General features: G+C 50.0%; 1 protein-coding gene across 1 annotated transcript; it reads left to right on the top strand.

Moving 5' to 3' along the window:
- Positions 1-9,637: 9,637 nt before the first annotated feature.
- On the top strand, positions 9,638-10,733 carry LOC123396933 (serine/arginine repetitive matrix protein 2-like). Its single transcript, XM_045091691.1, has one exon. The coding sequence runs from the start codon at positions 9,695-9,697 to the stop codon at positions 10,328-10,330; it is 636 nt and encodes a 211-aa protein (XP_044947626.1). The 5' UTR covers positions 9,638-9,694; the 3' UTR covers positions 10,331-10,733.
- The last annotated feature ends 1,938 nt before the right edge of the window (positions 10,734-12,671 follow it).

Below are 12,671 nucleotides of genomic sequence, written 5' to 3'. Positions count from 1 at the left end.
AAGGTTGGCGAATGTTTCTGCGAAGTCAGTTAGCAGGTCGGAACCTTTGCGTGACTTGACTACGATATCATCCATATATGCCTCCACATTTCGACCTATCTGGTCAAGGAGGCATTTTTGGATCATGCGCATAAAGTTGCTCCTGCATTCTTCAAACCGAATGGCATAGTGATGTAGCAGAAGCACCCGAATGGGGTGATGAAGGCTGTTTTTAATTCATCGGGGCCATACAGATGGATCTGATGATAGCCCGAGTAGGCATCGAGAAATGACAAACGCTCGCAACCCGCAGTCGAATCGACAATTTGGTCAATGCGGGGGAGCGGAAAATGGTCTTTCGGGCAGACCTTATTGAGATGCTTGAAGTCGATGCACATTCGGAGAGACTTGTCCTTCTTGGGCACCATGACAACATTGGCGAGCCACTCGAAGTGGTGTACCTCGCGAATGAAGTTGGCTACCAAAAGCTTAGCCACCTCTTCTCCGATTGCCTTCCTCTTGTGTGCGGCGGACCGACGCAGGTGTTCTCGGACGGGCCGAGCAGCAGGATCCACATGCAGTCGGTGCTCAGCCAACTCCCTGGGTACACCTGGCATGTCAGCGGGCTTCCATGCGAAAATGTCCCAGTTCTCACGGAGGAATTGGATGAGCTCGGCTTCCTATTTTGGATCGAGGGTGGTGGAGATGTTCGTAGGGGCAGCGGTGTCGTCCGTCGGGTGGATGCTGACTTTCTTCGTTTCTCCCGCCAACTGGAATGCGGACTCCGAAGCTGGCTTCTTCGAACACATCAAGTCAGCGGGGTCGGCTGTCTTCTTGTACTCGTCGAGCTCGAGGACAGCCATCTGCTGATCGGCGATCCTCGAACCCTGCTGCAGACACTATTCGGCCCACTGACGATTGCCTGTGACAGTGATCAGACCTTTGGGACCTGGCATCTTCAGCTTAAGGTATATGTAACATGGACGGGCCATGAAACGCGCATACGCCGGACGGCCGAGAATCGCGTGGTATGCACTCTGGAAGTCCACCACCTCGAATGTCAGCTTTTCCTTGCGGAAGTTCTTGTCAGAGCCGAAGACGACGTCCAACGCGATTTGGCCGAGTGACTTGGCCTTTCGCCCAGGGACGACTCCGTGGAACTGCATGCTGCTCTCGCTAAGTTTGGACATCGGAATGCCCATCCCCTTGAGAGTGTCGGTGTACATGATGTTCAAGCCGCTACCGCCGTCCATGAGGACTTTGCGCAGTCGGACTCCTTCCACCACCGGGTCGACGACCAGAGCCTACCTCCCTGGGGTGGGCACGTGTGCTGGATGATCCGACTGGTCAAAGGTGATCGCAGTCTGAGACCATTTGAGGAACGTGGGGTTGGTTGGGGTGGCCATGTTCACCTCCCTGTTCACCAGCTTCAGTCGACTCTTGCTTTCCACGCCAGCAAAAATCATAAGTGTTGCATGGACTTGGGGGAACGGATCTTCCTTGTCCTCCTCATCCTGTTCATTGTCCTTTTCACTCGGCAGCCCTTCGCCGAACCCTTGGATCAGGAGGTGACATTGCCGAGTGGTATGCTTCGTAAATATGGCGTTGCCTTCTTCATCCATCTTCGTGTGGATCGGACATGGCTGATCCAGGATGTGGTTTCCGAACTACTTCTTCTTGGGGGTGAACTGAGCCTTCCCCTTGCCCTTGAACTTGGCATTGGTAACGGCTGCGGCCTCTGCCTGCGGAGTGGACGGAGCTTTCTGCTTCTGCTTTCGAGTGCTGTTCCCATCTCCATCGGCGACTGCTTTATGCTTGCCGCTACGAATGCGGTCCTCTTCTTCGCCATTTGCATAGTGTGCCGCTATCTCCATCATCTTTCTCATGGAGATGTCGCCTGTCCGACCGAACTTCAGGTACAGATCTCTGTACCGCACGCCTGCCTTGAAGGCGCAGACTGCTTGGTGCTCTGTGACATTCTCCACCGTGTGGTAGAGGGTTGTCCAACGCTGGATGAAATCGCGCAGGGGTTCATTCTGCTTCTGGACACAGTGCTGGAGCTCCATGAGACCAGCAAGGCGTTTGCACGTCCCTTCGAAGGTCCTGATGAAGACTCGGGCCAGATCTGCCTAGCTGTAGATGCTTGAAGGGGCTAGCTGGTTCAGCCACGCCCGTGCCGACCCGTCGAGCATCAGGGGGAGATGTTTCATGGCAACCTGGTCATCTCCGCCACCGATCTGGACTCCCACTCGGTAGTCGTCCAGCCACGTTTCTGGCTTGGATTCTCCTGTAAACTTGCTGATCCCTGTCGCCAATCGGAAGTTGGGAGGGATGTCAGCCGAACGGATGGCCCGACTGAAACACTCGGGACCAGAGACGATGGTCCTACTTCCACTCGGACGGTCTCTATCGTGACCATCACGGTGGGCTCGGGTCCTGTCGACCTTCCTCTGGGCGATGTATCCTCTTGCGTCGGGCCTTGGATCGAAGTGTCACCGACCGAACGCCGATCATCATGATGTCGGGGCCCGTAAGGCCCACCCCGCGGAGGGGTGCGTGAACGGTGACGATCTTCGGGATTCATGGAACGGTTGTCTCCTCTGTGTCGCTGATGAGAATCGGGGCTGAAAACTGACTGATGCGTGTTCGCGTGAACAAAACCGTTGTGGATCCTGTTGTGCGACTAGGAGACCGCTGAATTCTGCTGTTGTGCCGAGTGCAACAAGGCACGGATCTGCTCGATCCCTCTGCCAGCCTCTAAATCAGTCTGCTGGAGGGAATCGGCTATCTTGGCTGCGGCAGCCAAGTTAAGGACGGGTGTGCGGAACACCTCCACGTTGCTCTGACGAGTGTGTCGACTGGCAGAACGGCGGGGCTGACGGCGAGCACCGGATGTCTCGCCGACCTCGTGCTCGTTCCGACCAGTTTGGTGGGGACTTTCATGGGAATTGGCCATGTGAACTTCGGCTGCAGGCCCGCGACCCAAGTACTCGGAAGGAAACTCAGTCGGAACTGAGTCCGAGCGTTGGGACGGCGGCGCAACCACAGCCGAATCGAGGACCGCCACTTGAGAGGACGCGTTCTGGTGCGCCTGGGCGTGTCGCACCCAACGCTGGAGCCGCGGACGGCGAGACCGCTTGTTGCGGCGCGTGACGGGAGCGAAGATTGACACCGGAGCCGACTGCTGGAGAAGAAGGATGCCGCGGGCGACGGCACGGAAGTGCGTAGCCCCGCAACTGGGGAGCGCCTCGATGTCGAGAGGCGCATCTCGAAGCCATGCCGAATCGTCGACGACGAAGGAGAGTGCGCCGAAGAGTATCTCACGACCCATGCACAAATCTCCACCGGACGACATGACGAAAGGATGTAGTCGCAAACTCGCCGGAAGTCGCTTAGACACGTGCCCCACGGTGGGCGCCAACTGTCGTGGGTATAAGTCTGACAGTAGATGTGTAGGGTACGAAAGGATGGGCAGAGCCTTAGCTACGGCGAGGTTGTATGAGTTCAGGCCCCTCTACGGTGGAGGTAAAAGCCCTACGTCTCAGTGCTCTTGGGAGCTTGATGTCGAGATGAATATGGATTAAAGTGAAATGCTAACCCCTGCACCAGTGGGAAAGGACGGCTTATATAGAGTGTGCTGCCCTTCACAACGGTTCGGTGCACAGTGGTGGTGTAGTGGCGAATAAATGCCTACGTTACAGGTAACGTATGCCTTAAATGCTAATAATGGTACATGAAAACGTATGACCGTTGCCCTCCAGGGGGGTTACGATGTACATAGTGTAATCCAGTCGGTAAGTTTGATACGTTCGGAATGCTCATCTCTGACTGGATGATGGAGGAATCGTCACCGACTGGATGATGGGAAGTCCTTAATTCAGTCGGAACTGACTAAGGGCTTGTCCCTTATGAAGGGTAGTCCTTGGGTAGGGCCTATAGGGCAGGCCTATGACCCTACCCTGGGACTATAACCCCATCAATACTCGATAACACCTTCGCCGATAGCAGAGACACCACAATTTGTAGATTTCCGGTCGGGCATAGATAGCTCTTTGTCAAAGGTACGAAAGAGATACACGTTGATGTTGTATTTCTCAAATGAGCGGACCTTATAGTCAAAACCATTAGCGACTTGTCTCAATTCGGCGTCCATAGACTCTGAATTAGCCTACAAGTTTAATATGAAACGATTGTTGCATTAGCCGCGAGTTAGACCAAGAAATGAAATGGTCCATTATTGATAATTACCGTTTGTTTGAACCAAGAGATGAAACCGGGATAGCCGCCTGCTGACTTTGACAGAAGCTCGTACTCTTCAACGGAATCATTTCGATCACCGCTCCATCCGAGAATTTGGCAACGTAACGGTTGTTTGAAATATCCAGGAATAAGAGCAGTTCAAAGGAATTAGAAGTTACGGGAAAATGTGCCGAGAACTCACTCGACGTACGGCCGCACTTCTATTAGGTTGTTGAAGATATACAACGAAATGTTACGCCATTCTTCGACATTCTGTTAGGTTTTTGACAACTTTACCTTTGGTAAAGTTCTTCTTGTCTTTTCTGAACTGATGGTCAGGATCCAAGAACTGTCTATGCAAGTCAAAGCAAGAATACTTCCGACCCTCCTGCATCAAATGAAACTGAAGAGCTGCCTTGCATTGGGGGCACGGGAACCTTCCATGCACACACCATCCAGAGAATAGTGCATACGCCAGCAAGTCATGCATAGGGTACATGTACCACACATGTGTTTTGAAGTTTTGTTTTCTAGCGGCATCGTATGTCTTGAACCCATTATCCCAAGCGTCTTCCAATTCATCCTTAAGCGGCTGCAGGTACACATTCATATTCTTCCCCGGATAATTGGGCCCTAGAATTATCAACATCAGAAATATGTTCTTTCTTTGCATAAAGGGATTAAAACAATCCATGGCGATGCAGACTCGACGATACCTTGGATTTGCCGCTTTATCCTGATGCAATCCATCGAAATGTTTCCACGCTTCCCCATCCGATGTGTGTACCACCATCTTATTCCCATCCGCATCTAGTTCGGTTCTTTTGCCCAATTTGTGCCATGTCATCTGTCTAGCTATCTCTTCGACCATGAAAAGACGTTGAAGTCTTGGTACGATTGGCATATACCAAAGAAAACTAACTGCGATTTTGGTCTGCCTCTTCTCACCCATACCGTTGTCTACCACAAGATACCTGCAAGACTCGCAATTGGGACAATAGTCCAAGTGTGCATACTCCTTCCTAAATAAGACACATCCTCTCTCACATGCAGCTATCTTCTCATAGGGCATCTTAAGTACACGAAGTATTTTGTTCGACTGGTACAGGTTTGCACGCATGATATGGCCTTTCGGTAGGAAGCGTCCAAATAGTGTCATCATCGCGTCGTAGCATTCTCTTCCCAAGTTGAACTGAGCCTTCAGAGCCATTACTTGTGCAATTTCATCCAGCTGACAGAGCTCAGTATGCTCATGGAGAGGACGTTTTGAAGACTCCAACATTTCATAAAAGTCCTCTGCAGATTCCTCCATCTCATCTTCCGAATCCTGAGCATCATCAAAGTCTTGCACCATGTCTTCGATCCCGGTACCATGCTCGTCCTTGCGACGATGGACCACCTTAGCTCTTGTGCGTTGTATAGACTCACCATGAAATGTCCACACCGTACAATTAGGCTTATAACCCCTCCTCTGCAGGTGTTTAATCATTACAGCCTCTGTCGTCTTTTTATAGTTGTCGCATCCAGGACAGGGGCAATAGTTTCTTTCTTGGCCATTTGCGAATGCGGCTTTCACAAATTCCTTTGTTTTTACAAACCATTCTTTCGTCATCTCTTTCTGACTAGGGTGACCGGTATACATCCACGCACGATCACTCATCTTGCCTAGCTACTAAAGACAGAAGAAATATATTTATATATAATTTAGCATTTATATTCATCGGTTAATCAGGTTCGCCATTTTTATTATGTCCAGGCAACCTACACACTAATAGGTAAAGATAGGTCCTAATCCCACGCGAGTATGTGTGGATTGGGTTCATTTTCCCATGCTCTGCTCCGGATCCAACGCAAAATTTCGGCAGCACCTCTCCGTTGTTCTCCTGATACACGTCTCCACAATAAACAGAGAGGATGTGCATCCGGAGAACAACAGGGAGGCACTGACGAAATTCCGCATCGGATCCACAACACAGCATACGGGAAAACGAACCCAATCTACACATACTCGGGCTCTCCATGGATAATGTTGGACAATTCGAAAGGATGGCGGTTATAAATATGCAAAGACATGCATATTTATAGATGTTTCCCTTTCGAACGAGAGATGCATACTGGTCACGCATACTGATAAATTAATTTAATTACCTAAATCTAGAAAGTTTCATCCGGAAACCGAGCCACAGTAAATGAAGGGGCGAGGAGGAGATGAAATTTGTACTGACCCACGAATGCAGGGGCGGAGCTCGTACAACGCACGGGGAGGTCTTCGCACAGCAGACCTCACAGCGACGAGACAACTATCACATGTAAATCCACCCGATCAACACAAATATTCTAATTATGTCATTTTAGAGGAAAACAAGTTAAGAATATAATATTCATGAGCTAACCAAGGTTTTTATGCCATTTTGTAGCTAAATGGGCTAATTATCTCATTGTTGGGGAAAATAAGGTAAGGAGAATAAGAAAGAGGAGAAGAAAGAGGAGGAGGAGGAGAAGAAGAAGAAATCAAGAAGAAGGAGAAGGAGGAGGAGGAGAAGAAGGAGAAGAAGGAGAAGGTATTCTTCTTCTCTTCTTCTCTTCTTCTTCTCTTCTTCTTTTCTTCTTCTCCTTCTTATTTTTGTCTTCTCCTCCTCCTCCTCTTCTTCTTCTTCTCCTCCTCCTCCTCTTCTCCTCTTCTCCTCCTCCTCCTCTTCTTCTTCTTCCTATTCTTTCTATTAAGCTAACTAACTAACTAACCTAACTAACCAAGCTAACTAAACCTATCGCTAAACCTATATAGCACTAAACAGCAAAAAAATAACAAAAACAGAATCTACCACTAAGTAACTAAAAAAGAATCTAGCTACCACTAATTAACAAAACAAAATCTACCACTAAACTACTTACTAAATCTACTAATTAACTAACTAAATCTACCAACTAACTAAACTACCACTAAAACTACTAATTAACTAATCTACCAACTAAACTATATATGCCACAACAATTACAATAACAACAACAACTACACCAACTACAATAACAAAAACAACAACTACAACAACAATAAAAAATCATGCCGGTAGTAATAATCTAATTCCAAAAAACTAAATACCAAACAATAAAAAATCAACTTTCCCGTGCAGGGGGGTGGGGGTGTGGGGGCTCACCAGGAGGGGCGGCTGTGGCGTGGCCGGGGGTGTCGGGGGTGGCGGGGCTACGCCGGGGGCTCAGGTGGCCGTCGGGGAGAGGTGGGGCAGCGGTGCCAGGGGGTTGTGGGACCGGGGCGGCGACGAGGGCGGTGAGGCGGCGGCGGCGGGGCTATGAGGCACCAGGGCGGCGCCGGGGGCGACAGGGACGACGGCGCGACGGTGGTGGCGACAGTGGGCGTCGGGGAGAGGAGTGGGAGAGAGAGAGGGGCGGGGTGTGGAGCCGTGACAGTGCGTGAGAGAGAGAGGGGCGGGGTGGAGCCGTTACACACAGAGTTAGCGCTTTGTCGTCTGCCGGCAGACGGCGAAGAGTCTAGACTCTTTGTCGTCTTCCTTCGGACTCTTTACCGTCCGCTAGCAGACGGCAAAGAAGGGACTCCAGTTTGACCTAACGTCCCCACGGTTAGGTGGGCCCATCTACATGTTTGTCGTCTGCTGTGCGACTCTTTGTCGTCTGCTAGCTGACGGCAAAGATGTGACTGATGGCAAAGACACTCTATGCCATCAACCAGTTCTTTGTCGTCTGATTTGTGGCAGCTGACGGCAAAGACACTCTTTGCCATCAGCTAACGGACGGCAAAGATTTGGCAGATGGCAAAAAACTGATTTCCAGTAGTGATTCTAGCCTTCGACCGTCTTATGTAGTCCACTACATGTTATGTTTCTGGTCTTCGTAAGATAGCCACCATATATGCTTAGGTTGCTGCAAACTCAAGCACTTACCCCTACCCCACCTAGTAACTTAATTAGACTCGATACCAAGGTCATGAGATTGCTGGGTCCTTGTGACTCACCATATACTACACCACCCACAGGTACAGGTGAAGCAAAGGCAGTTTCGACCGATCGTTACGAGCTCAAGTGGGAGTTCGACGAGGAGAGAGGTCGGATGTACGTGACATACCCGGAGGACTAGAGGCCGTGGTCGTGATCATGGGACTAGCATGCGGGATAACATAGCTTTTGTCGTTTATCTTGTTGGTAGTCGGATCCTTCCATGTTGTTGAATAATGTATGACTGTATGACTACGTACCTTATCAGATGACAAGTGTATGCCCTATTTGTCACTCTTTCAGTTATTTATATTGCTATGATTATCTTGTTTGCGAAACGCGTAGATGCGTACCTTTCCTCTTTTGAGACCTCGCCTCAAATAAGGAAAGGACCTCATCTTAATCCTTACACCATAGGCCTATATAAGTAGAGGATAGACAATCATTATAACATGGGGGCTGCTACGCATCCGTTGGGTGATGTTTAGAAAATATCATCCACCTTGATAGCCGTCCGATCTCCGCGCGATGCTTCAGATGGACACCCTGTAATTCCTGAAACAATGCCCCAGTTTCTGAAACAATCGCTTTGATGCAGGTTTTTTTTCTTAGCGCGCGCTTCGTGAGCACCGAGTAATTCCTGGGACAACACTCGAGTTTCTGAAACAATCGCTTTGTTGCAGAAACTGGGTCGATCCAGATCCAGTCTTGCGCGGGGAGTCAGGGCCGACGCGGGTCGGCCGGCGGCAGGAACGCGACGGCGATGGCTGGGGGCTCCGGCGCCGGTGGCTGGGGCTCCGGTGGCGCCAGGATCGGCCGGCGGCGACGCACCACGGCGGGGCATGCGGGACCGTACTCGGGCAGCGCTCGAGAGGAGGAGGGAGCCGGCGGCTCGCTCGGGCAGAGGCTCGGGAGGCTCCAGGCGGCGGGGAGGTGCAGGCGCGGTGGCCCTGCTCCGGCGAGGCCAGCCGGCGCAGGCGATGGCAAGCGGCGGCGCGGGCGGCGCGGTCTCGGGCAGGGACGCTCGGGAGGAGCTGCAGGAAACTGTTCCTGAAACAACAACATTGTTTCAGAAAAAACGGTCACAGCTTACGCAGAAGGTGGTCCGGTCTCGTCCGTGTGATAAAGAATAAAGAACAGATCGGACGGTCGCCGAACCGGTGAACCAGACAGCGCGATCGGCCGGTTGAACACAATCTTTTCCCTTATAACATAGATGATCATTAATAAAGTTTAATTTCTCCCTACCTTCTGTGTCTTCTATTTTTATGTGATTGTTTTTTACGTTTGGCTCCCGTCCTGTAATCTTGGATCAGACTTATGGGCAGGAGTTGCGGAAGAGGCGTAACCGAACAAACCTAAAAGAAACGACTGGGAAGGCGGTTGTTGTTTTCTCCCCCTGCAGCCAGCTCAGCCCGCTGCACGCTCCTTGTGCAAATCGTGTAGGGTATTTATTCGCGGACAGTCTAACCGACCAACAACTCCCCGCTCTGCGTGTCTCTCTCATCATGCGAGCTTCGCAAACCAACAAATCGAAGCCAAAGCCGCTGCCGCTGCCCCCTCCGCCGCTCTATCTGCCATCGACCCCGTCAACCGCCCCGCGCCGGCGAAACCGCAGCGCCTCCTCCTCTTCCTCCTCTTCCTCGGTGTCCACCGCCTCCTCCTCCTTGTCCCCGTCGACGTCCCCTGCCCCGTCTCCTCGCACCACCACAGCCACTTCCGTGGTGCCGTTCTCGTGGGAGCGCCGCCCGGGACTCCCCAAGAGCAATCTCGCCGGCCTTATCTCCTCGTTCAGCGGCACCGCGGCCGTTCCGCTCCCACCACCGCCAGTGCGCCCTTCCACTCGCCGCTGCCGGCAACGCAGACGCCGCCGCGCCGTCGACGCCACCGCACCCGCAGCAGACCCCTTCGCCGCCGCCTTCGTGGAGTGCACAAGGGAAGAAGGCACGGACGACGCAGAAGACAAGCTTTGGCTGACGCCGACGACAACCAACTCCAGCCGCATGGCGCGGTTGTGGCGACTCGCCGGCGGCAGTGTCCGTGTCATCAGGTTCCTCGACCTGTACGGGTGCAGGAGGGCCATGGACGTCGCCGACAGTGCTTTCCTTGCTCACCAGTCCGTCGCACCGCGTCCACGTCCATGACCAAGGCCGGGCTACACAGAGATAAGTAACAATAATTAACATGTGTGAATGGTGATAGCATAGCAAAGAAGAAAGTACGTATCTACTACTCGATCTCCTGCCACCGCGAAAAATGGCAGAACAAGAGCTTGCTAGGGTCACATCGACCATGTGATCAGCGTCGTGTGTGGCTGTCATCCGGAGCACGGATTTCTGATCAGACGGTTGATGTGTCATGAACAGCATGCGCCACAGCTTAATTAGTGTTCTTTCGTGTGTTCATGGATCTGTGTCTCGAGAAAAGTTTGGTTGTTTCTGGCAACAGAGTACTGTAGTATAAAATGTCTGCTTATCTTGGGATTCGTTTGGTTTGGCTTCTTAATTTTGCGGTGACTATATATTACTATGAAGTTGTTGTGGGATATGTGTCGTATTCTACACCTTTTGTTGGTGAGCCTGGGTAGGCTGCTCCATGAGTTAGCACCAAACTTCGTCAAAGTGATTACCATATGCATTATGCTTTGTATGTATATAAAATATATTTTAAATTATACATTGATTCATTTTGTTTTCGTATGTATTTTTTTTAGTAAAATCTTTCAAAAAACATATATTTAGGAATGGAGGGAGTAGCTGACGGTACGGAGAAGAATATAAGGCTGCTCGTAATAATAGTATCATACGTAATATCATGCATGGCAATTAGACAATTTCAATGAGGTGACATAGATTAAATAAAGAAAAAAAGATTGAGTATCATATCATGATACCGTATCATATTAAATGATATAGTACTATGTGTCTTGCATGACAATAAACAAACTACACTATGATATAAATATATGATACTATACATTACGAATGTGGTATCGTATACAGTATCATGAATCCATTACAACCAGCCTAAGAATATGTAGCACGATGTTGTCCCTACTCTTTGCTATTGATTAGGTGTCACCATTTTTATTATTTTCCGACGAGGGATAGCTATATGTAAATAAACAAATTGATACGTACTAGGGCTGTATGTACTCATGGCATTTGGGTACAATGTTTCTCTGTCAGTCGCAACATAATCATAGCGATGTAATATTAGAGTGCCCTCTTGAAATGTATTGCATGATGGCTAGACCGTTGAACGGTCGCTCGTAAAGGACCTTCATATATTATCTTGGATCCTCGGTTGGACTTTTCTGATCCACGTTGATCAACCGGTCGGTCACAAGTGGTCAAATGTGCGACAGCTCGATGTGGGAAAAGAGCTTCATAGGTGTCCATGTGCTCCTCATCTTTCCTCCACATGGTCGTCCACAGTGATGTTGCCGCTCATAGGGAGCGTCCTGGAGACCCCAGAGTCGATCCAACAACTAGCTTTTGGTGATTGATTTTTGCAGCTAGCGTTGCCCTTACGGACGGAGGTTCATACAAAAGCTTGGAAAACGACATATATGTAGTTCGGTCCGTGCCCAAATACTGGCATGTTAATCTGTTACTGCATGACCCGTTGCTTTCATGCCAAATGCAATAAAAAATTAGACTAATTACTTCCTTCGTCCGAATTTACTTATCACAAAAATGAATAAAAATGATTGTACATAAAGCTAAAATACGTCTAAATATATCCATTCCTCGGACATGTATTTTCGGACGGAGGAGTATTTGTGTATGTCTTTGTTGCTGATTCTAAAAGTTATTGATCTTCAAATGGTAGTGCTGTTGAATAATTTAAAAAATGATCAAAAGATTTCAAGAGATTTACAGCCAAAAGATCTCGTGCAAAGAAAGCCTTAGAGCATCTACTCCCAACCGTATGAAACCGACCTCAAACATCGATAAACAGCATCTACACCTAGCCGTGTGAAACCGACCTCAAATATCGATAAACGGCTCGGTCATTGACTAGTGACGAAAATACGACTCAAAAGAACGACTAAAATGGACCTTAAATTTTTCGCCCTTTATATCCAGCCCAAATCTAAAAAAAATATGGGATGACACACCCCGACCACACTCTATATCCCATAAATATCCCAAATTCGGAAACCCTACCACACTCTCCTCTTGCTTCTTCTCTTCTTCTCCTCCTTTGATTTCTCCGATTTGACACAGTCCGACGACTCAGGCGACCATGTTAAGCACCGGCAACCGCTTTGACTCCGACCTTGATGCCGAGTAGGAGGTGCCCTCCACATAGCCCTCGAGAGGTGCCAATTTCGGATTTGGCGTCTGGCCTCTCCCTCGCCGATGCAGCGACGACGCCGGTGCTGTCCCCTTCCATCCCACGCGCATCCATGAGGGTTGTGCAGTCCACGCCTCACCCCACGTCGTCCCCTCCCCTCACTGTCTGCAGCTCCCCCACGTG

This window comes from Hordeum vulgare, chromosome 5H, assembly GCF_904849725.1.
Source record: "Hordeum vulgare subsp. vulgare chromosome 5H, MorexV3_pseudomolecules_assembly, whole genome shotgun sequence".
Taxonomy (NCBI): domain Eukaryota; kingdom Viridiplantae; phylum Streptophyta; class Magnoliopsida; order Poales; family Poaceae; genus Hordeum; species Hordeum vulgare.
This window is presented reverse-complemented; position numbering and strand designations above follow the sequence as displayed.

Bases quoted from the DNA above. Each gene is read 5' to 3' on its own strand.
- LOC123396933 (XM_045091691.1), top strand. From the start codon at position 9,695: ATGCGAGCTTCGCAAACCAACAAATCGAAGCCAAAGCCGCTGCCGCTG.